The 25,515-nt window shown below is 19.6% G+C and overlaps 1 protein-coding gene across 1 annotated transcript in view; it reads left to right on the top strand.

Moving 5' to 3' along the window:
• Window positions 1-21,447, top strand: part of mnb (minibrain) — a 64,235-nt gene extending 42,788 nt beyond the window's left edge. Inside the window, exons 3-8 of the mRNA XM_012491275.2 lie at window positions 8,191-8,359; window positions 10,043-10,210; window positions 13,173-13,459; window positions 13,532-13,678; window positions 14,250-14,682; window positions 18,586-21,447. Coding sequence (XP_012346729.1) covers window positions 8,191-8,359; window positions 10,043-10,210; window positions 13,173-13,459; window positions 13,532-13,678; window positions 14,250-14,682; window positions 18,586-19,043 — 1,662 coding nt within the window. The 3' untranslated portion in view covers window positions 19,044-21,447. The remainder of the gene's footprint in view (window positions 1-8,190; window positions 8,360-10,042; window positions 10,211-13,172; window positions 13,460-13,531; window positions 13,679-14,249; window positions 14,683-18,585) is intronic.
• Window positions 21,448-25,515: the final 4,068 nt, after the last annotated feature.

Raw genomic sequence — 25,515 nt, 5'->3', positions numbered from 1 at the left:
GCTCTAGTTTGGAAATGTAATATCAACTATATAAATAAATTACATTTTATTGAGGGAAAAACTAGGCAAATATATATATTTAAATATTTTAATGTTACAATTTAAAAAAATTATAGATATATATTATATATTAAGAATTAATAAATATATATAGAGAATGTAAAAATACAGTAATTAATTTTAATAAAAAAATTATAAAATTTCATTTATTAGATTTTATTTTAACAAAAATAATATATATATATATATATTATTAATTTAATAATTTATAGTTTTTATTTATTAATTTATAATTTCTATTTATAATTTATAATAATAATTAATATATTAATTTAATAATATTTAACTAGAAATAATTTATATTCTTAATAATTTACAAAAAAAAATTACAAAAAAAATAGTTATATCTGTTGCTAAAATATAAATCAATATTTAAAAAGTAGCGAAAAATATGAGCGTAATAAACATTGATATAGTTATATTTGTAAAATTTATTTAAAATATTATGTATTTAAAAAGACAAGGATATAAATTTATAATTATAAATTATGAAAACATTACCGAATAATGCGTAATATAAAATCGATATCATTTAATGTAATATGTTTGTGTTATTCACAAAAAATTAGTGAGTATATTATATGAATATATCAAATATATTATTTTATTATTTCTTTATTAATTAAACAAACTTTAAGAATAATTGCAACAAAAATTAATAAAGAATTTTAAACAAAATGAATATTAAAAAATTCACTAATACTAATTAATGTTAATAATTATATGTCAAATATATTGCGATAAAATAATTTACAAAAAATATTATATATGTATAAATATTTACAAAATAAGTATAAATATTATTAAATATTTTATCTTATAAAAAGATTTTTAAAAAATTACAATTTATAATCTGATTTTTAAACAAAATCAAGTTTTGAAATATTATAATAATATAACGAAAAATCTCAATAAATTCCATTATTTAAAAATTTGAAATTTATTTAAAAATTTTTTATTTATAAATTGCAATTTTTTTCAATTTTCTTACTTGTAATAAAAAGGATATGAATTAATATTCGGTAAATAATTATTAATATTTTAATAATTTAATTTTATTTAAAAAATTATAAAAAATGCAAATCAGTTTGTCATTTTAAAATATAAAGTCTTCTATAGTCTTGAGTTCGATTGAGTTTCTTCAAAAAAATTTTTATATCATATAGTAAATAGAAGAATTTTATTTAAAAATTAAAAAAATTTAATCAATTGTAAAGACATTAAAAAATATTTTTTGATTGAATCTACATTAAATTTAAAAATTAAAGTCTCGTTTTTAATGATTTTCTAAAACTTGTTATATCCATAATGTTATTTTATTTTATTTTATTTAAATTTTCATTGTTTCATTTTTGATTATATTCAATATTTCTTTAAATTTATAACAATTTAAAATATCGATAATACCGACAATCATTTTTAATAATTATTAAATTGTTTATTTGTACTATTTACCATATAATATTATGTGTAGTATATAATATTTTTTATAAATTATTTATACCGTGATACATTTGATCTTACAAAAAAATAATGTATAATATAGTGAATTTTTTAATGTTCAAATTATTTTTAAATTCTTTAACAATTTTTGTTGCAATTATTTTTAAAGTTAATGAAGAAATAGTAAAATAACTATATTCATTAATTTTTTGTATTTTTTTTTTACTATTATTATTACTATTACCATTATTATAATTATAATTATAATTATTATATTATATATTATGTACATTATTATAATATTATAATAATAATAATAATATTATTATTTAATAATAATATTAAATAATATTACTATTACTCGATGTTTTCATAATTCATAATTATAAATAATTTTTGTGTCTTCTTTTTATAATTTATAAATATATTCTTTTATATGTATAAATATATATAAGAATATATATAAATATATTCTTTTTATAATATTTTAAATAAATTTTTGTCTTTTTTTATTTTCATATAATATTTATATCATATATTTAATAAAATATAACTATATGAATATTTATTACGCACATATTTTTGTCATTTTTAAAACATAATTATAAAAATATAATATTGTTTTATATTTCAACAATAAATCGTAATTTCTTTTTACAAATTATTTTGTAAATTACTAAAGAATATAATTTTTATTGAAATTGAATTATAATAAATTTATAAATAAATTTTTACAATGTTTTTATTGAAATTAATTATTGTATAAATACCTTTTACACTCAGGGTATATAATTGTCAAAATGGCTGTTATATATGTGATCCAATTTAAGGTTGAAATATTATTTTGTTCACAAGATATAAAAATAAGCAGCAAAATTTCGAAGCAGTAAAATAAAATAGAAGAAATCACATTACATATTAAGTATAAAACATCTTGAAATTAAAGTTTTTAATGTACAATTGAATGAATTTTTTATATGAGATTCATGCATGAGTATATTTACAATGTTATATTTGCATTATTATCCTATAAAATATTTATGTTACTTTTATTTTACATAGTAATAAAAATTGAGTTTTATGTTCGTAATAAATTATTTTATGTGTGTGTGTATATATATATATTTAATATTTTATACAAACATATTTCTTGTAGCACTCATAATTTCATATTATTATCTCATTGATATTTTATATTAAAACAACTACAAAAAAATATAAAAAAATGTTGATCATGTTGTATTTGACCAGCTTCAATCTGTAAGATTCTGAAAGATTTTATGTATTTTTGAAATCAATCATTTTGTATGCACGACCTAAAAATTCACATAGATCATAAATATTTACGAAAAATTTTTATGTATTTAAATATTGAAAATTTAAATGGAAAAATTGATACGAATGTTGAATAGAAATTATTTATAAAAACAACGCGATAAAATTATATTTGAAAATAGATCAAAATAATTTAAATTCTTTTTGGTCTTTTAATAGAAAATTTTTAATTTTTAATAGAAAAATTATATTATATTATAAATTATATCTTACTATTATCCTTTTACTTTATCAAAGTAACATGAAGATACATTCATGTTAAATGTATATTAATTAATAAAGATTCATTAGTATGAAGGAGTTCAATCAAGTTCAATCTTATTAAATATATAATCATTGTAGTTTTTCTATTCTATTGACAAAGAATTAAAAAAGATTTGGCTACTCTAGATTTCAGGTACATATTTATTACGTATATTGTTTTTTTTTTATAGATGTCTTCCGTAGATATTTATAATATGTATCGATTTTTTCATTCAAATTTCCCATGCATAGAATTTTAAATATTTATGATCTATATAAATTATCATGCATATAAAATAGTTGATTCCAAAAATATATAAAGTCTTCCAGAATTTAGAGGTTATATAATTTATCAATTAATAGGTTGAAGTTAATCACATATGATATGTCGATATTTTTTAAATTTTGCTATGAAATATCTGATATTGTAAATTTATTTAAAATATTTTTATATATAATTATATATAAATTGTTTTCAAAAATTAAAATAAGATCTCATTATATAAGAATAATATTTCTCATTATATAATTTTTATATAATGAGATTATAATATTATTTAATAAATACTTATAATTCATATGAATTTTTCTATAGATATTTGAATATTAAGAGAGAAAACCAAAGTATAATAATTTTTTATGATTTTATGATATGATTTATGATAGCATATAAATTACGAATAAATTTTGTTTATATTCAAATATAAATTTCATTTTCTTATTCATTACATTTTATTTTTATATTGGCAAATTAATTTAAATTGATTTGCTCAAGAAGATTATTTCATTTTTTTTTTATTTTTCATTTATCTTACATATAAATTTTTTTATATATATATTTATATATATTTGTAATGTATATTTTAACTATATTGTTTTGTGGACATTCATGATATGTGTGCTTGTGAATTTTTTTTTTTTTTTTACGCAAGTTATATGATGAAACATTAATTGAATGAAGCAAATAATTTCTAATAATAAATTTATTCTTTATTATTTCTAACATTTTCTATTAAAATCATATAATAAAATTATTTATAACAGTAAATATCAATATTCTGTTTTTCATAAATTCTTAAGAAATTATCAATATTTTTTTAACAATGACTATATTTTCATTTTTTAATTTATTCTAAATCGATGTATAGAGATTAGGGATATTTAAGTCCATTTTTTTATGATATTAAAATTTAATATATTTAATATTAATATTGATATTAATTTATAATTATTTTTAATTTTAATTTTATTTTATTTTGAAAAATTGAAGCATTTGTTATTAAATATTCTATGCAAAAAGCAAAAATATATATTTTCTAGAGGAGATATTCGAACTTTTTCTTATTTTAACATAAAACATATATTTATGTCATTCAAATTATTTTGAAATTCTTTAAAATTAAGAAGAAAAATATAAATAATTTTTAAAAATAACGCGTCGAAACATTATCATTATTTTATTGATATAATTATATTAATTGATTTAATATTTAATTGATTTATTGATTAATATGTTTTATTCCATTTTTTTTTTAATTCAATATTATACAAAAATTCAAATGGAAATATATTTATTATCATTCATTTAAATTATTTTTTTCCGATCAAATCAAATAATAAGAAAGATTTTAAAATTAATTTAATTTTTTTATTTATTGATTTATTTAGATATTTCAAAAAAGTATAATATACATTAAAAATTGAATAAATATAATACAATTTAGAAAATTATAACTTATAATATAAAATGTTCAGAAAAAGAAAGAATACATAATATGATTGTTTATATTCTCCTTGTCTCTTATATAGTAAAATTTTAAGTTTAAAATATTTTCTAAATCAATGTTTTTTTTTCTTTACATAAATAGATTAACTTTTTTTTATAGAAAAATATCCAAATTATTCAATTAATGCATTTAAAATTATATAAGTTTATTTAAAAAAATGAAATTGATCTTGAAATTTCTTATATTATAGAACTAGTATATTACAAATAAATAAAAAATCATAAATAATTTACATTATGTGATGCGTTTCAAATCAAATAAGTTTTAAAATAATTTTTTAATAATATATGTACAATTTCTGATAATTTTAATTTCTTATGAATTTGATATTGAACCATATTAAAAGTTGTTTAGTATAAAAGAATATTATGTATAAATTATTTTTCTTTTCATAAATGAATTAAGATAGGATTTAAGATTTAAAAGTCAAAATAATTTTTTTAAATGATATTTTTCTACTCATAATATTGTAGCAAAAAAAAAAAAAAAGAAATTCGATGCTATCATTCCTTGCAGAAAAATCATAAATTATAAATAGAATCGAAGTTGCATGTATATAACTTTAACTTTAACTTTAACTTGACGTAGTTAGCTAAACGTTTTGCTTCAAACCATGTAATTTATATAGAGTTTTTACCTCCTTATCAGGCCGATTCAAATTTTATCCAACTTCTTATGTTAATAGTGTAGTAAACATAAAAAATAAAAAATTATTTCACGAATTTATTTCATCAAACGATATTAATAATGAATTTTTATAGTATTTTTAGCAAAATTAAGGATAGTGGACTAATTGGTTCTAATAATAATAAAAAATTATTTTATCTTGATTTTTTCTTACAAAATTATTTGAAAAAGTCAATTTTTCAAGTAATGAATTATGCTCAGAAATTATATTTAATTAAGTTACAATTATTTGAAAAAATATATCTGAGGAGAAACATTGAAAAATATAAAAAAATAATTTTGAAAAAAATTTGAATATTATAAATTGTATATTTAATAATAGTAATAATAATAGTAGTTGAAAGATAAGATAAATAAAAAACTAATTATTAAATTTTTATTATTACAAGTTCAATAGTGAAAAGTGAAAATTAAAATTCATTATTTAATATCAATGTGAAATAATTTTTAATTTTTCATATTTGCTATAATATCATAATTAATCTTTCAATAGTAATTATAAATTTAAATTAATCTGGCACAAGAAAATAATACAGTTACACTATTTTAAGCGATAAAACATTCACAGCTGACATATATCAATATACGCGATTTTGATTCCATTATTTTACGAAATGATATGATATAATAAGCCATCTTAATATAATAGAAAAATATTTAACTAAACAACTTTGTAGAAATATTTTTTTGAAAAATTTAAATGTAACATCTTACATATAATTCTATGATATGTTCATATATTTACAGAATATTTTTAGAAAATCGAATAAAGATCAAAACAAATACAAAAATTGATATACAAAAATATCATTTATTTATTAAGTTGTAAACAAATAATTGAAATTTGCGTTAGACAAAATAAGAAACAGATAGAGTGATCTGTTATATTGCACTCTATTCGCGTTTTATTTTATCTAATATAAACTTAAATTATTTAGAATCGATTTTCTAAAAATTATAAAAATTTATTAATAATATTTTATAATAAATTACTTCCAATCAAATTTAATTTTATGAAGTATATTTTTTTATATTAAAGATTATTACATTTTTGAGTTAAATTGTTTCTTAAATTTATTTTGTACTATTACAAAAAATATACGGACATTACAAATTATTGTAAATTAATTATTGTTCATTGTTTCTTTTTTTTCATTATATGTAATACTAAATAATCAATTGCATAATTTGCTGTTAAATGTAGTTATATTATACAGAATAGTCTATAACTTATAGCAATAAATGAAATCAAAAAGATTTTATGATTCGAAATAAAACAAAAATCAAGAAAAATAAGAGAGACTATTTTCGAATAAATCAAGATTAGAAATTTTTCAAATATAAATGAAGTTAGCTAATTCTTTTTAAGATATGAATAAACTATTAAATAGAAAGTTATTTTAAATAATATATGAAAATAAAATAAAATATATATTTTTTTTATTTAAAAATTAGTTTTTAAGAAAATTGAATTTGAAAATTCATTGATTATATGATTTCTTGAATATATATATATATTTAATTTTGATTTTTCAAAAAACAAGATTTTATTTATTAGATAAAATTTTATCCTATATTTTCTTATTTATTTTCTATATTTTTCACATATAGAATAATCATCTATTGATAGTTCATATTCAATCAAAAATTACATAATTTTATTTATATTTGAAAAATTTTCAAATTTGATTTATTTGAAAACGAAATATACGTGCAATTTCATTATTCTTAATTTTCATACTATTTCGAATTATGGAATTTTTTTGATTTCATTTATATCATAAATTTCGAATTATCTTTCGAATTATCTATATTGGATAATAATAATGTTATATATACTTGTGATATTTAATTTATAATAAATTAAATATATCTATTTATTTATTACTTATATTTATTTATGAACAAATATATTTATTTGTTAATTCATTTATCAAATGCTATTTTTTTGATAAAATATTTTATAGTTGTTATTCTTTTTATTTTATGTAGAATTATTATGTATAATAATTGAATATAATGATGATATTATATGATTATATGATATAAATTAATATATATACCATTAATATATATTATAAATATATATCAATATTAAACGGAATTTATTAAATAAATAAATAAATAATAAATAAAAGTAATAAAAAATTTAATTTTTGAATTAATTCTTTTAATAATTTAAGTTTCTTTTATTTGAAATTATGATATGTTTCAATTTTTATATTCTCATGTTAGATTTTTATCTTCTAAATTTATTAAATGTTTATTTTATTTATTGTTTTTTTATATCTTATATAATAATTTAAATATTATTCATTTTATCTTTAAAAAAATTTGAATATTAAATAACATCACATGAAAAAGTATGAAAAATGTAATAAAATATATTAAAGAATAAAATAAGTATATACACAAAATATATTATGTTATAATGTTTAATTACATTGAACATATAAATACGTGTTTAAATTCGTATGAAAATATTACATATAAGATTCTGTTCATAATCAAATTTTCATAGGATAGAATGTTTCTTTTATATTTTTGAAATTTCTTAAGAATTTAGTATAATACAATATCTTATGAACTTCGATATATAATTTTTTGTTTTATTAATTTATTCTTTTTTTCATAGGTTTATTATGCTAAGAAAAAAAGGAGGGCGCAACAGATGCAAGGAGAAGATGGTTCCCATAAAAAAGAAAGAAAATTGTACAACGACGGCTGGGATGACGATAATCATGATTATATTATCAAGAATGGGGAAAAGTTCCTCGATCGTTATGAGATCGATTCGCTAATAGGTAAAAAAGCTATATATAATAAAAATATTATATATTATCTATTTTTATTAAATTATCGTTTAAATTTATAAAATATCATATATTTTATTGATTTATCATAAATTGATTTATGATAAATTAAGAAAAAATAGATTTATTTTTTTTTAATTTATTATATATTTTTATTATTTTTTTTAATATTTAAAAATCATTTTTAAAATATTTATCTAAAATTATACAAATATAATTTTGAAGCATTTGTATATTATTATTATATTATATTATATTATATTATATTATATTATATTATATTACAATCTTCTATAATATTATTTGATATATTGTATATTTAATGATTTAATACATATCACAATCACAAAATCACAAAAATATCACAAAAGTAAATAAAAAATTTTTAAAAAATAATTAAAAAAATATTACTTATTTTTTGAAATTAAGAAAGTATTTAAATAATTAATACATATAAAAAAAAGATAAGTCTGAACAAATTTCGAAATGTAAAAATAAATGGTATATTTAAAATAATAGTAAGATGCTTAAACATTCGTTTGCAGCTATGTTAAAACTTTATCATTATAAGATTTATAATCTTTTAATCAATGAAATTAATTTATATTCTTTAATTTATTTGTTTCATTTAATATGGGAGTTCTTAATAAAAATTTAAAGTTTCATAATATTTAAATTTTTTAATACATTGAATAACAAAAATATAATATTCTAAAATAACGATATCAAAACATTATGGAAAATTAATTTTATTTAAATTATGATCTATCTTATCAAAAACATTTGAGAAAACAAAAACGTGATATTAATATATTTACATCAATATATAATTATTATAAAAATATAAAAATAATTACTTTAAAACTTGAAAACAAAATTTCAATTTTTCAAAATTTCTTAATATTTTTAATTTTGTACATTTAAAATAATGGAAAAAAATTCTCTAAAATTCTCTACATCTTCGAATCTAGAACATGTTAAAATTTTTTTAAAAATTTTTTCTTAATAGAAAAAAATAGTATAAACAGAAAAAATCAAATAATTTTATAACTATTTTTTAACTTCAAATACAATTTTTTTTTCTATAACCTTCTATCTAGTTTATCATCAAATAAATTCAATAAAAGATGTTAGTTTTAAAGCAATCACTTTTGATTTTCTTATCTAATTATATCTTTTGATGTTTCTATCATAAATATAATAGCAGTTCTATTTAATGATAAATTCAGAAACAATTTTTTTCAAAGAAATATACATAGAATAATAACATATAGAAAGTTTGTTTAGAAATAAAAATCTTCTTAAGTAGGACAAGGAGAAGTTTATTTACATAAACTATTATTTACATAATCATTTTATTATAGTGTAGAAATAAGTAACATTATAAATTTTAAATATTAATGATTTTAACCATTTTTTAAACATTTTTAAACATTATCTTATTAAATATCTGTTTTTATATTACATTAATAAGGTACGTTTTCTTCTATTTTATCTCAGTATTTTTAATAAAATTATTTTTCTTAAAATATTCTATATAAATATCTAAGTTTTAATTATTCAATTTAATCAAAAAACTATACAATTTTTATAATATATACATACTATCTTTATATAAATAATAATATAGATACAATGATAATAATTTAAAACATTAAATATTTATACTTATAGGTAAAGGCAGTTTTGGCCAAGTAGTAAAAGCATTTGATCATGAAGAACAAACGCAAGTGGCAATAAAAATTATCAAGAACAAAAAACCTTTTCTAAATCAAGCGCAAATCGAAGTGAGGCTATTGGAAATGATGAACAGGGCGGATACCGACAACAAATATTATATAGGTTGGTTATTATATTTTATTATTATACCAGATACATTATACATTATAATACTTTGTACATATAAAATGAGTGTTTAATAACTGAAATAGATTATAACTTAATTTTAAATAAAAATAAAATAAAATCGTGCAAAAAAAATTTGCAATATTTAACAAATTTTATTATTCTATTATATAATTCAATATGAAGTGTAATTATAGTTCTTTTTAAATGGAAGTTTAAGATCTTTTTTGAATAAGTTGGTTTTTTAAAAAATATGAAGTAGAATTATTGAATATTCAATATTTCTCAAAATATTTTGCATTTTTTAAAAATTTAACAATATATTTAAACGTTACTTCGTTACATTTTATACATTTTTTAGTATATTACATTTATTCAATAATAGTATTATGATTTTATTTTTTTTTTTATTTTATAATCTTCAATGGTGTTTCTTATATATATATATTTTAATGTTCTTATAAATCTGAAAATTATTTTCTTTCAAAATCTATAATTTTTGAAAAAAATTTTTAAAAATTGCAAATTTTCTATAAGTTTTATATTTTTACAATAATAGTTATTATTCTTGATACAAAAAATAATTTTATGGATTCTTCTAAATAAATAAATAAATTTAAAAAATCTGAATATATTCAAAAAATGATCAAGTTAAAAGAGTGTCAAAAACAAATTTATTTTTGCTAATATTTTTAAATTCATGTTTATGTTTCATAAACTAATTTTAAAATATTTAATTATATTATGTAATAGATGAGAATTTTCTACTAAAAAAACATTAAGGAAAATTATAAAGTCATTTTTGTTTCCAATATAGAAGCGAAATAGTTTGACAAAATATTGTGATAATAGTATATATATATATATATATAAAATAGTAAGTAATATGACCATGATTCTAATACAGCGTAAGAGACAAAATGATTATTATCATCGTATCATTGTTGTTGATTGTTTTATTAAATTATTTTGCTTTTATATTGAAAATTGATTTTATAGCTTGTCTTGATATTTTTCTTCTATTCTATCATATAATATGATTAAAAATTTTTCTAAATTCTTAATGTATGAAATAATTAAAGTATTAAAAATTAGCAAAAATAAGTTTTGAGTATTCTTTCAATTTTAATTATTATTTAAACATATTTAGATATTTATAATTTAATAACTATTTATATCATTTTATTACATAAAATTTACAGAATTATTTACAGAATCAAAAAGAATTGAATAACTATTATTATAAAAGTACTATTATTATGAAATATTTACAAAGTTGAAAATTTGCAATTCTTTTAAAGTTGAGTTTTTCAAAAATTATAGAAAAAAACAAGATTACAGATTCATATTAAAATTTTCATATTAAAATCTATAAATATCTATTGAATATCATAAAATCAAATAAATTAAAAAGGATTATAATTAATTAAACAAATATCTATGAAATGAAAATCAAATTGCTGTCATATTTATGAACAGAATTATACTCTTGTTACAATTATATTTCTTGATTTTATACACATAATTACATTATATATATTTATAATATAAATAATTTTTAATCAATATTCATTTAATTTCAAGAAATATATTGATTTATTCTTAGTAAACATATCGTCTTAATGGTTTTTTTTAATAAAGAAAAAAAATTATACAAAGAAAATAACTAATAGAAATAATTATAATTAATAACTAATAGAAAAATATTAAATAAAAACATTAATTTATAAATAATGCCATATCTTGTTATTATATTTTTTCATGATACATAGATAACGAAAAATTATTTAATGAAACTATTTAATAAAAAAAAATGATTTAATAGTCATATATTTCTTATAAAGCTTTATTTCTTATAAAGAAAGATCTTGAATCCAAAAATTCAAGAAAATTTTGAGAATATGTATTTATATAATCATTCTTTATTGAATTCCTTTATCTGATACATAAAAAAAAAATTTCGCAACATTAAAAATAAAAAGATTTTATAAAATACTCATAAAATAATTTCTTTTTTTTCTCTATTCCCATTTATATAAAAGATACAAAAGTTTAATATAAGTATATAAATATCTTTACTTTTGAAAATTCAGCAATGAAAATCAACATAACAAAACTGTATTTATTAAAAAGCAAAAATATTTAAATTTTATTTTTTTATGTTATATTATATAGACTGTTATTAAGTTATATAAAAATATTATTATTTAGGTTGCTAATTAAAATTTTATGTTAAAAAACAAATTTAAAAAAAATTAATTTTTTTATTTATAACTTCTTTTAATTATATAAACATAATAATTTTTATCAAAAGAAACAATTTTTGTCTGAAAACTTTTTTATTTCTTATAGTTTGAGAGTTATATATTAAAATTTTAAAGTGATTTCAGGCAGCTAAAAAAAAAATTATACACTTATATAAGTACTATGTATTTATAAAGTTTAATTTCTAGATTGATTTTTCTTTATTGATCATCTAATTTGTACGATTTAAATTTTTTAAATATATTTTATGTTTCTTAAAAAATAAAATTTGAAAATAATAAAAAATAAGATAAAAAAATTATGTTTAAAATATAATAATGAAATTTTTATTTTATTATTTATTTTAAATTTTCATAAAATGTAAAATATCTTAAAAAATATTGAATATTGAATAACTTTATTTTTATCTTTTATAGCTATAATAATATAGAAAATCATTTTATTCTTAAAAAATCACGAAATTCCATTTAAAAATATTTATTCAAAAAATATTCTTCCATTATATTGATATATTTGAAAAAATTGCATAATAGGATAATAGAATTTACTAAAGAATATAAAACTTTTCTCTATTTTTCTATTTTTTCTAATTTTTAGAATTATAATCCATTATAGTTATTTGAATCATTTTGAATATTGTATATCAATTATGTAAAATCACTAATATTGTATAAATTAAATTTTTTAATTACAGTTAAACTAAAAAGGCATTTTATGTGGCGAAATCATTTATGTCTGGTATTCGAACTGTTATCATATAATCTGTACGATCTACTTAGAAATACGAATTTTCGAGGAGTGTCATTGAACTTAACAAGGAAGTTTGCACAGCAACTGTGTACTGCCCTTTTGTTCCTGTCTACACCGGAATTGAACATCATTCACTGTGATCTGAAACCTGAAAACATACTTTTGTGCAATCCCAAACGAAGTGCGATAAAAATAGTAGATTTTGGTAGTTCGTGTCAACTTGGACAAAGAGTAAGTAATATTATATTATAATTTGATAATTGATAATATAATTTTGAAGCTAATTATTGATTCTTTTTATAGATATATCAGTATATTCAATCCAGGTTTTATCGATCTCCTGAAGTCTTATTAGGAATACCTTATGACCTTGCGATAGACATGTGGAGTCTAGGATGTATTTTAGTTGAAATGCATACAGGAGAACCTCTATTCAGTGGGGCCAACGAGGTAATAAATATTAAATTATATAAATAACTTGTATTTTTATGTATAATGTAATATAATAAAGTTATTTAATATTTTAATTAATTTATTTTATATATTATATATTCCATTTAATATATTCAAAATTTTATATGTAATTAAATATTATATAATCATGCTCAATTACAAATTTATAATATATATACATATAAATAATATATATTGGGATTTTTTAATTTTTTTAAAAAATCGATTTTAAAGAACAAATATCAAAGTTAGTATAAAAAGATTAAGGCTTATTTATTAAGCTATAAATATATCATTAAGTTCATGTTAGACAAAGCAAGACGGAAACAAGGTAACTTTTATATCTAATGTATCTATTTTATTCTCATAAATTATAAGCAATTTAATTTCATATTAAATGAACAATTTAACAAATATTAATTTAAACTTTAACTTTTTATATCAATTATTATTTTGGTTTCTAGAATCGATTTTTTAAAACTGATACGAATATATTAACATTTTGAATAGTTGTTATTAAGAACTAAATTTAGTTCTTAAATTATTTATATATTTTTCTATTTTATAGGTCGATCAAATGAATAAAATCGTAGAAGTATTAGGAATGCCACCGAAACATATATTGGACCAAGCGCACAAAGCGCGGAAATACTTTGACAAAGTCCCCACGGATGGCTCGTATGTGCTGAAAAAGTCAAAGGATGGTAAAAAGTACAAACCTCCTGGTACGAGACGCTTACATGATATCTTAGGTGTCGAAAGCGGAGGCCCTGGTGGTAGAAGGATAGGTGAACCTGGTCATTCAATTTCTGATTACCTCAAATTTAAAGACTTGATTCTGCGAATGCTGGATTTTGATCCGAAAACAAGAGTGACACCATATTATGCACTTCAGCACAATTTCTTTAAGCGAACAGCCGATGAGGGGACCAACACGAATATTGCTGCTGCCAATAGTGCTAACACGAGCCCGGCAGTAGTATCGATGAGCCAAGATCATGGTAAGTTATTAAAGATTTCATAATGTATAAAGCATCATTTTTTGCTTAATTGATCGTTTTACACGCGTGACAAAATAAAAATATTCTCCTTTTTAATCTGGGATTTTTTCTATTACTGTTAATTTTAATTTAAACAATTTATATACAGAGCGTATTATATAGCGTTAAATTATACATTTAAATTATTTCCATTATTATTAAAAGAAAAAATTATAATTTAGTTTAAATAATTTCAAAACATGATTCTGAAATTCATATTAAAAATTTTTTTTCAAGATCATCAACATTTTTTTTATTATTACATTAATTTTATATTAATACATTCTTCTAGTACTAGCTTTTCGTATTAATATATTTCTGCAATCTCATTTTTGATAAAATTCATTCTTTCATTGTTATCTAATGTTATTTGAAGTTAATAGATTTTAAAGCACAAAAAATAATTTATTAATTCAGATGACTGGTCAAATAATCAAGCTTATATCAAGTTTATATCAAGCTTTATCCATCTGTTAAATAAATATATTATTTATTATATTTTATATTCTTATAGTATTTTATGATGATAATATTTTATAAAATATCATCCAATATGTAAAATTTCAGATAGAAATTCTTTAAATTTTTCACCATTTTTATTTCAATGAAAAATGGATGATTTTGCCTTTCAAAATATGTATGTCATACATATATTATATTCACTATCCACAATTGCTAAAAATCAAATATCTTTATAAATTATATAATACAAAAAATTTTTGATTATTTTGAAAAAAATTTTTAATATGATCTTGGAAAAAAAATTTTTTTTATTAAATGTTTTATTAAATGTTTTGAAATCATTTAAATTTTTTTTTATTGTTTCTTATTTTTAATAGTAATGGAAATAATTTAAATATTTAATTTAATCACTCTATATAATACAATTATTCTATTTTCAGTAAGATTTTTAAACATCTACACTGATTAAGTTGTGCTACACTGGTTTAATGTTTCGGTAAAACAGTTTATATTATATAAATATATTATATATTTAATAGTACACAAGAAATATTAGATAGATAATTTAATTTTTTTTATATCAATTTTAAATAGTCTTATATATTTTCTATTTTTAAAATAATATTTTAATCAAAGAAACGCACGTATTCTTTATAATCTAAGATGTATAATAATTATGAAATTTATGCAAATAAGCGCTGTGTGTGTATAAAAAGATAGATTTTCAAAAATTATGCTATGTATCGCTTAACAAGTACACAACTTTAATAAATACACAGTTAGCAATCTCACATAATTATTTTTTTAAATTTGTGATTTTGTCGTTTAATTATTTTAATATACATGAAACAAATTTTTTATAATCTTGTATCTGAGAAAACTAAATGAATTCCAGAAATATCAATGATTATTTTCACTTGCTTCTTATATGATGTATAGCAATATTTTTCTTATACAATTGTATTTTTTAACATAAATATATAAAATCTAATTGAGGCAACAAAATATTTATTTTTTAATTCATGATTTAATATTCAATCAAATTTAAGCTTTTATGATGATTTAGAAACATTATATGTAAAAATTAATGGATTAAAGAAATACAATGACTCTTGTTTTGAATTTTTAAGAAATTGTTTGGCATTGTATTGAAGATTTAGGCAGGTTTTAATTTGTGCAGAAAATAAAATATTTTATGATTATTTTATAATAAAACAAGTTGATTATATAATATAATATAATAATAGAAAAAATCATTTTATAATAAAATAAATAAAAGATAAAGATTGACATTTTTATAAAATAATTATTTATGAAATATTAAAATAAAATAAATATTTTTTTGATATTTTTTATTTTCTGCGCAAACTAAACAATACTTGTTGTTGCCCGTAGATATGATGGGGGGACAGTACGTGGCTCGATGACTGTCGTATCCGCGGGGCGGCGACGACCTGTCCTAGGCCCCAACCCTAATCTTACTTACTAACATAAGTAAGTTCTGTCTAACAAACAATCCTACAAGCTAAAAGACTAACAATGTCCCTAATAATCATATCCTGACCTCGGATGTAACATACGACGCCTTGCTTGCTTAAACAAAAAAACTAGCACTTTTAATTTTTTTTCTTTTAAGTGACACACGGATTCATGTTGATGGCCCGTGTTTCAATACTTTGATACAATGTAAACTCTTATAAATTATATTTATTGTAAAATTATTATCTTAATTACTTAAGAATACCTTTGTCAATATAAAATATATTTAAAAACAATGAAAATTAAATAGTATCATGGGAATATATTCTTTATAAGATTTATATCCATAATTATAAGAAATCAAAAATAAATAATAATTATATGTATGCGTAAAATATATTAAATTTTATTTAAATTTATGAATATTAATTATTTAATTACAAAGAACATATTCCTAAAGTAATTGAATTGCATATCTGTTTTAAGTTTTTATTTTGTAGATTTTTTTATTGTCTTGTAATTTATTTTATGCATGTTTTAATTGCCTGCATATAGCACGTTCAGAAGTGCATCTTCGTTATATAATGAGAAATATTAGATTTCATCATTTCAGTAAATATTCCATTAATTTACATATCCGCACATCCATCATTTTAAGTTTTAGTTTTTTTAATCTAAAATAATTTTTTCTTTTTCTCTTGCATATTTCTATTTCAAGATGAATACCTAAATATTTATTAAAACATAAATCATAAATTGTAATTGTAATTTTATACGCACAAGATGGTATAAAGAATAAATATTTGGAAACGAAGGAATTTTAGAATGTAGAGCAAGACGATTTTAAAGGGTAATGTAGAAAATTATTTTTTAATTGATCGCATTTAAACATGAATGCAAAATTTAAAATTTAATTACTTTTGATTTATCTTATGTCTTGACATATATGTATTTGATAGCAAGTTTTAGCAATTTATTATTAAAATTATCCTTTAAACATTTATTAATAACATTAATAAAAAATAATAAGAAAAACTTATCATGCTTAAAATATAATTCATATATTAATAATCATAAAGTATTTACCCAAATATAATTAAGCTTTATTAAATAAATTATATTATTTATAAATATAATTTTGAAAACTGTAATAAACTTTTTATTTATAAGAAATTTAAATTTATGAACAATATGAAATATTGAAACAATATTATAACAAATTTTTATATATTATATTTATTTTTATTATATAATATTTTAAAACCAGAATATGTATGTTAGTCTGGTTTAAAATTTATATTAGATTCTATATATTATGTTACTTAAAATTTATAATTATTTGTTATTTATTTCACATTATTTATTTTACATTAATTGGCTATTTTAATAGATATAAATTTTATAATATTTTTAATTCTAATTATGATTATTCTTAACTAATTATCATATATCATATAAATATATTTATATAACTCTTATTTATATAAATTAAAATATAAATCAATAGATTCATAAAAAATGCAACTCTTAGAAATCGTCTTTCGATTTAAAATTATATCAATTATATGCACGAATTATAATTTTGATAAAATATATTTTATATTTAATCATATTAATAATAATTAGATTAATAACATTGCAATCTATTTCAAATTTTTTATTTTTTTCAATTATTCAAAGATGAAAATATACAATTAATTGCTTTAATATCGATAAATAATTAATATATATAATAATAAAATCAAATTAAGTTCAATGCCTGGAATGTATCTTCGTAGTATTTTGAAATCTTTTTTATTTATTTCAATTTTCTCATAGTGACGTTCTATTGTAAGAGCTAGTAAATTGGATGATCTTTGCATTAGTGTGAAAATGATTTTACATTGTTTGTCGATCTAAGATTATATTTTTTTAATGTCCTAGGACTGGTAACCATGTCAGGACAGGGAAGCAACAACAATGGCAATCCGATGCAAATATCAAGTCTCCCTGGTGGCTATCAGCCTATGGAGTGCGATTCATCGCCTCGTCATTTAGGGAATCGACGTGTCGTAACAACAAACTATCCGTCAACTTCGGCCACTGGGGTGTCTGCATCCGGGCCGATGTCCATGCAATCTGTAGACAGTTCCCTGATACAAAGCTCTCTTGGATCGTATAATAGCCTAATTCTCCCTGGTATATCCCATCTGCCTGCGATGATGACCTCACCAATGATTCAGCAGCAGAACTTTTACAATTATGGTTATTCAACGACTGATGCGCATGGAATAGTCAGACAACCGTCGACAGTCTCAACCGGTAAACAAAGAGATCCGGAAAGAGAAGACAGTCCTATGGTTGGAGTATGCGTCCAGCAGAGTCCAGTTGCTATTCACTGAAACGAAAAGAAATAAAAAGAACTACGACGACGGTCGATATGTATTGTCGTCGCGATAGCGGTACCGTCAAAAATATATATTAGGTGATTATATATACTGTATATACAAAGTTCATGATGATACCACAAAACCTGTCGTACTGTTTATGAAAAGAAAAAAAAAAGGAGGGAAATGAGAACGGGAAATAGAAAAAAGTCCTTCCCCGTTGCATTGCTTTGCATTTCATCGTTTTGTTGTCTACGAAGAACATCTTGAAATAAAAACAATTATATTAATATTACTGCATAAACGTATTGAAAAAAAAATGCTATAATAATTAGTAAGAATTGCTTCAATTTAAAAGCTTAAAAAAAAAAAAAAAACTAAACAGACAGAAGTTAACTAGTCAACTTTGACAATTTCTCTGCTCGTTTATAAAAAAAAAAAAAACAGGCTTTATATATGAGCTTTTAAAAGAAAAAAGAAAAAGGGGGGAGGGGGAAGAAAAAAGAAGAAAGATGAAAAAATTAAATTAAAAAATATAATTACGAAGGAATGCAAAGGAAAACATAAGGGAAGCTTCTTTTTTTCCATTATTTTTTCTTTCCCTTCTTAGTTTTTTTTATTTATGTATCTCTTAAGAAGCCGACTGGTCTTACATTGGGCACGGATATACGTCCGGCACAGAAGCTTATAATACTTTGCTTATGAGCACGGACAGACAAACATGGTCTAGTGAGGATGAACCCAGCTGGCCTCTCGGGTCCTGCCCGATTCTGCAAACACTCCAAATGCTTTAGTCGCGTGCAAACGTCGTTAACAAATTTTGGCACCCAAATTGTGTGGCCTAGAGAGCGAAAAAGTGATAATTACTATTATTAAAAATGCATTAACAAAAGAAAAAGTAAGAATTACCAGTGTAAGCATATACTCCAATAGAGTTTTATACACAATGTCACGAATGTAAACGGTTTAGCAAGTAATTGCTAGCAAACAGTCGCGTCAAATGCTAGTTATTTGTACAATATACATAGATAAATGATAAGAGTGCAGCTTTAGAATTTAGCTTTTAAGTGTGAAAGAGGAGGACACTGACATTGTAAACTCGACTCTTTTATTTACTTTGATGAATAGAAAAGAGGACGTTGCAAACGTCAGTTTGTTACCGATAAAGGACTTTAAACAAACGAGGTTTGCATGATTTAACAACAATACATATTTATACAGAAAACAGTAATAAGAAAGTTAAAAGGCAGTATACACGTAAGATTGATCAAGATTGATATAATCATACAAAAACCTAGATACTTTATAATAAATGATACGCGCGTACTCATATACATATGTTTCTAATGGCAGTCGTAATTGATTTTTGCCGTTTCACTTTGGTAATTGTAATGTTATTTATATTATATTAATATATCTTCGGCATAAGTTTATAACCGTTTTCTGGCATTTTTTTTCAAGTTTCGATAATTATATATCGATCAATATAATTCTTCTAATAAACTTTTCGCATCTTTTTTATATTTGGTTCTAGAGTATAAAACTTGGAACATAAATTTCAATGCCAGAATGCGAAATATTAATAAACATAAATAAATTGTGTCAATAAGTAAGATAACATGAACGAAACACGATGAATAATGTACATTTTCGATACTTATTAATAACATATACTGCAACAAATAATTCTTGAGATAATTTGCATGTTTCTATTTTTTGTTGTGGCATATATATAAAACAGATTAATTTTTAAAATTATTTTATGATATTTTATTGACCGTTTTGTATTATTTTATATAAATGAAATATAGATTCAAACGATACTTAAATATTTTATTGTATGCAATATAATGTCAGCTTCTTATTGGCTTATTCGAAGCATACGATGACATAATTTTAGCGTTGATTGATCAAATTTTTAATATTCTGTTTTTAATAACGCTTATTGTAGGGAAAAAGGGAATTTTTTCATTTGTAATATTATAATTTACATGAGCTCAATAATTAAAATGTGAAAACATTAAGAATATTTTTACGCATTGTTTTCTAGAGGAAAAGTTTTGCTATGTACCTCAAGAAAATTTCAAATTTGTATTAATTGCCTTTTTTTTTCATTATACGAATTATGAATGAGAATAGAATGTTTGAATCGATGAGAATTGCTTGTTTAGATAGACTGTTTAGAATTTTGCATTTTTTAAATATTTGCAATGTGAAGATTTACTGATAGATGTAATGATTCGCAAAATGACATTCGTTCGAATTCATAGATTTCTAAACTTTCGAGTAATGAAAAACTTATATATTAGTATTTTTATTTCGCCCTAATATATGACGATCATTGCTTATGTTATGTTAATTTTAAAAAATATAACGAAGTTTTGTTTTAAGTGGAATAAATGAGAAATGACAAACGCAATTGTGTAAATTCGATCTAAAATTATAATTACTAACAACCATGGAACTATTCAAATTTCTGTTAATGAAAAACAGTTTGCCGTAATGATATCTCTCGATAACTTTATAAAAAGAGTGTGAGAAAGAGAGAATGAAAAAAAGAAAATAAGAGTATGAGAGAGAGAGAGAGAGAGAGAGAGAGAGAGAGAGAGAGAGAGAGAGTGAAAGATAAAAAAAAAAAGAGAGAATAATTTTTCAAACAGAAAACATTGTTTGTCAGATTTGATCATGATTTTTTATGACAAATTCTGACATTTGGATGATCTTGTTGAACGGCAAAAATCAGTACGCTCTATAAACGTAGACAAAATGTGTGATAAACTCACACATGCCCTCTTCCGAATTTGCGTTATTACGTGTTGTGCTCATTAGTCCTGCTTCATTTTTTTTTTTTTATTTATATATTTTGGTATAGAAAAAGTTCATTTTTAATAAAATCGTAGCACGAAAAACTGTATTATAAAATACATTATTTTTTTAGTTTTTTTTTTCATTAAAGAAGCAAAGAAAAATTTAAAAAGAGATTGACTTTTGAGTACAATGTGGACTTTTTCAATGTATTATCGAAGCATTTTCTCATCTAACAATTATTGATTTTTAATAAAAAATTAAGATTTAAATTATTTCTAGTTACTTTGAATAGAAAAATGATTAATTCTATCGTATCATTTGTTAATAAATTTAATAAAATCGTCACTTATAACTAAAGTAATAATTGTTATATAAAATTTATATTTAAAATCCATTCAATAATAAAAAGGAAGAGAAAATGTTTTAAATGCAAATTTATTAATTATTATGGATCTTAAAAATTTTTAATACTCGGAAGAGCGGTGGTTGATTATTCGGGAAAAAAAGAAATTGATCAAAGAAAAGTATATGTCGAATAACAAAAAAAATTAAAAAATTTTTGTTAGAAAGTGGAATTCATATATTATATAGCAATAGATTGATTTTAAACGCGCCAATTAATTTTTCATATAAAAACTTTTTACACAGAGAATACGTTTCAAAATATTTTCATATTTTTCCATTCGTAATGTATACGTTTCTTATAGTTTTTGTACCCTGGAGAAATTTGTCCACTCAACAATTGTCGCAAAATGTAGAGTATTTATGCCAATTAGCAAACAACAAAGTTGTATACATTTAAATAGCATAAGAACCGATCACGAGATTTGTGTTTCAAATAATTTTTTTTTACATCAATAATAATAACATTGAATGAAATATATAACTTTGTTTTTGATATATCATTAAAGGTCCTTTATATATTTATATAGTTTATTGGTTATCATATGTTAGCATATACCTTCATAAATTTATTTAAAAGCAATAAAAACTTATCATTTTATTTTTTTATATGTTAAAAAAAATTAAAATCATATAATTTAAAACATATAAAAAATTTAAAACTCATTTTTTGTTATTTTTTTATTCAAGCGTAAATTATAAAAATAATTTGAAAATCATTTAATGTAATTTTTAAATTAAATTCTTTGAAACACATTGTGACCGGATTAAAATACCATAAGTTTCCTAACGTCATGTGTAAAAACATTGTGTTCAGAAAATATACTATAATACGACTGATATATGCCCGTTATGCAAATTGCGAACATCTATCGAGAAGAAATGATAAATACACATCAATCATTTCGATTTCTTGTTTGATGATCGTATACGCTAACCGGCATAAAAATATAAGGAATGAATACAGAAAAACTGAATTAAGAAAAACCGATTTATTAAGATGAAAATTAACAAGCCTCCATACAAGATGAAGAAAAAGTTGTATCTACCCTGTAAACATTTTCATATTATATTATATTATATTACATTATATTATATTATTATTGCTATTATTACTACTACTACTACTACTATTATTATTATTACTAATATTATTTTTATTATTATTCATCCTGCTATTACTTCTATTGTTATTATTACTATTACTATTATGATTATGATTAATATTTTAATTATTGTCCTTATTATGATTATTACCATTATTCTTATTGTTATTGCCACTGCTAACACTATTCCTATTACTATTATTATTATTATTATTATTATTATTATTATTATTATTATTATGATTATTATCTTTATTATCTTTATTATTATTATTATTATTATTATTATGATTATTATTATTATTATTATTATTATTATTATGATTATTATTATTATTATTATTATTATGATTATTATTATTATTATTATTATTATTATTATTATTATTATTATTATTATTATTATTGTTATTATTATTATTATTATTATTATTATTATTATTATTATTATTATTATTATTATTATTATTATTATTATTATTATTATTATTATTATTATTATTATTATTATTATCACCACTATTTCTACTACTTTTATTTTTCTATTATTAAATTACAATAATACTATTCTACAACTACTACTACTATTCTTACTATTCCTACTATTACTACTACTACTACCACTTCTATTACTACTACTACTACCACTTCTATTACTACTACTACTACCACCACTACTACTATTATTACTACTACCACCACTACTACTATTACTACTACTACCACCATTACTACTATTACTACTACTACTACTACCACTACCACTACTACTACTACTACTACTACTACTACTACTACTACTACTACTACTACTACTACTACTACTACTACTACTACTACTACTACTACTACTACTACTACTACTACTACTACTACTACTACTACTACTACTACTACTACCACCACCTACTACTACTACTACTACTACTACTACTACTACTACTACTATTACTACTACTACTACTACTATTACTCATACTATTACTACTACTACTACTCATACTATTACTACTACTGTTACTATTACTACTGCTACTACTACTACTATTACTATTACCTTACTATTACCATTACTACCATTATTACTACAATTATAATTATTGCGATTATTGCAATTATTGCGATTATTATTATTTTATTTTATTTTTATTTTTATTATATATAATAATGTAATTGAAAATTTGAAACGATATTGCATAAGGTTAATAATAAACAAATGCATCTCCATTTTTGTCGTTTAATTTTTGTTAGCCTTCTGAAATCCTTTTTTAAATAAATAGTTATAAAATATTTAGTTGCATTTAAGGAAAAGAATGGACATCTAGAAAAGAAGTATAACAACTGTGACAGTTCATAAATTTATTAATAAAATTTTATTGTTATAATAATTGAAAATATAAACCTTATATATAAATTAAATTTTTTTACAATTTAAAAACATAATCATATATTCTATTTTCTCATTCCTAAAATAATTTTTGCTCTCATTAAAATATATTTATAATAATATTTTTATAATTTATAATAATATCAAAATTGTACCTCATAATATTTAGAGAGTTTTGAAAATGTAATTATATTCTACTTGTTTTGCAATTTTATACATTTTTATATTCTAGTTATTTCCAAATCGTTCAAAGATTTATTAGAATGTTATGACAAAAAAATAAAATATAAAACATTTATGATTACTTAGTAATTATAATAATGCAGCAATAATTTGCTATATATATTGACTATATTATATGACTTCGTCAGAAAGTATTGCAATTCAAAATATTTCGAAAATAATTTCTGCCAGAAATAAGTTTACAAACTTTTCAATTTTTGAATGAATTGACAGAATACAAATATTTTGTAATATCTATTGCTATAAAAAAAACTCTATATAAGAATTTAATATAGATTCTTTAATAGAAAAATTACTCTATTGTTTGATTTTTTAATGTTTGATGTTTATAAATTGATGCGCAAAATTATTAATGAGGAGATCATTTGAATTAAGAATTCTTAAAGAAAATGAATTTTATGATATTTTATTACAATAATATTACTAATTAAAAATATTGAATTTTCCAGATAATAAACACAATTCACATAAGTAGGCAAAATGTAAATTTATATTATATATTCATTACTATTCCCTCAAATTCCATATTTTTATTATAATT

The sequence above is a fragment of the Apis florea genome, unplaced genomic scaffold, assembly GCF_048593485.1.
Source record: "Apis florea isolate Af1SG1 unplaced genomic scaffold, ASM4859348v1 contig_3078_pilon, whole genome shotgun sequence".
NCBI classification, from domain to species: Eukaryota; Metazoa; Arthropoda; class Insecta; order Hymenoptera; family Apidae; genus Apis; species Apis florea.
This window is presented reverse-complemented; position numbering and strand designations above follow the sequence as displayed.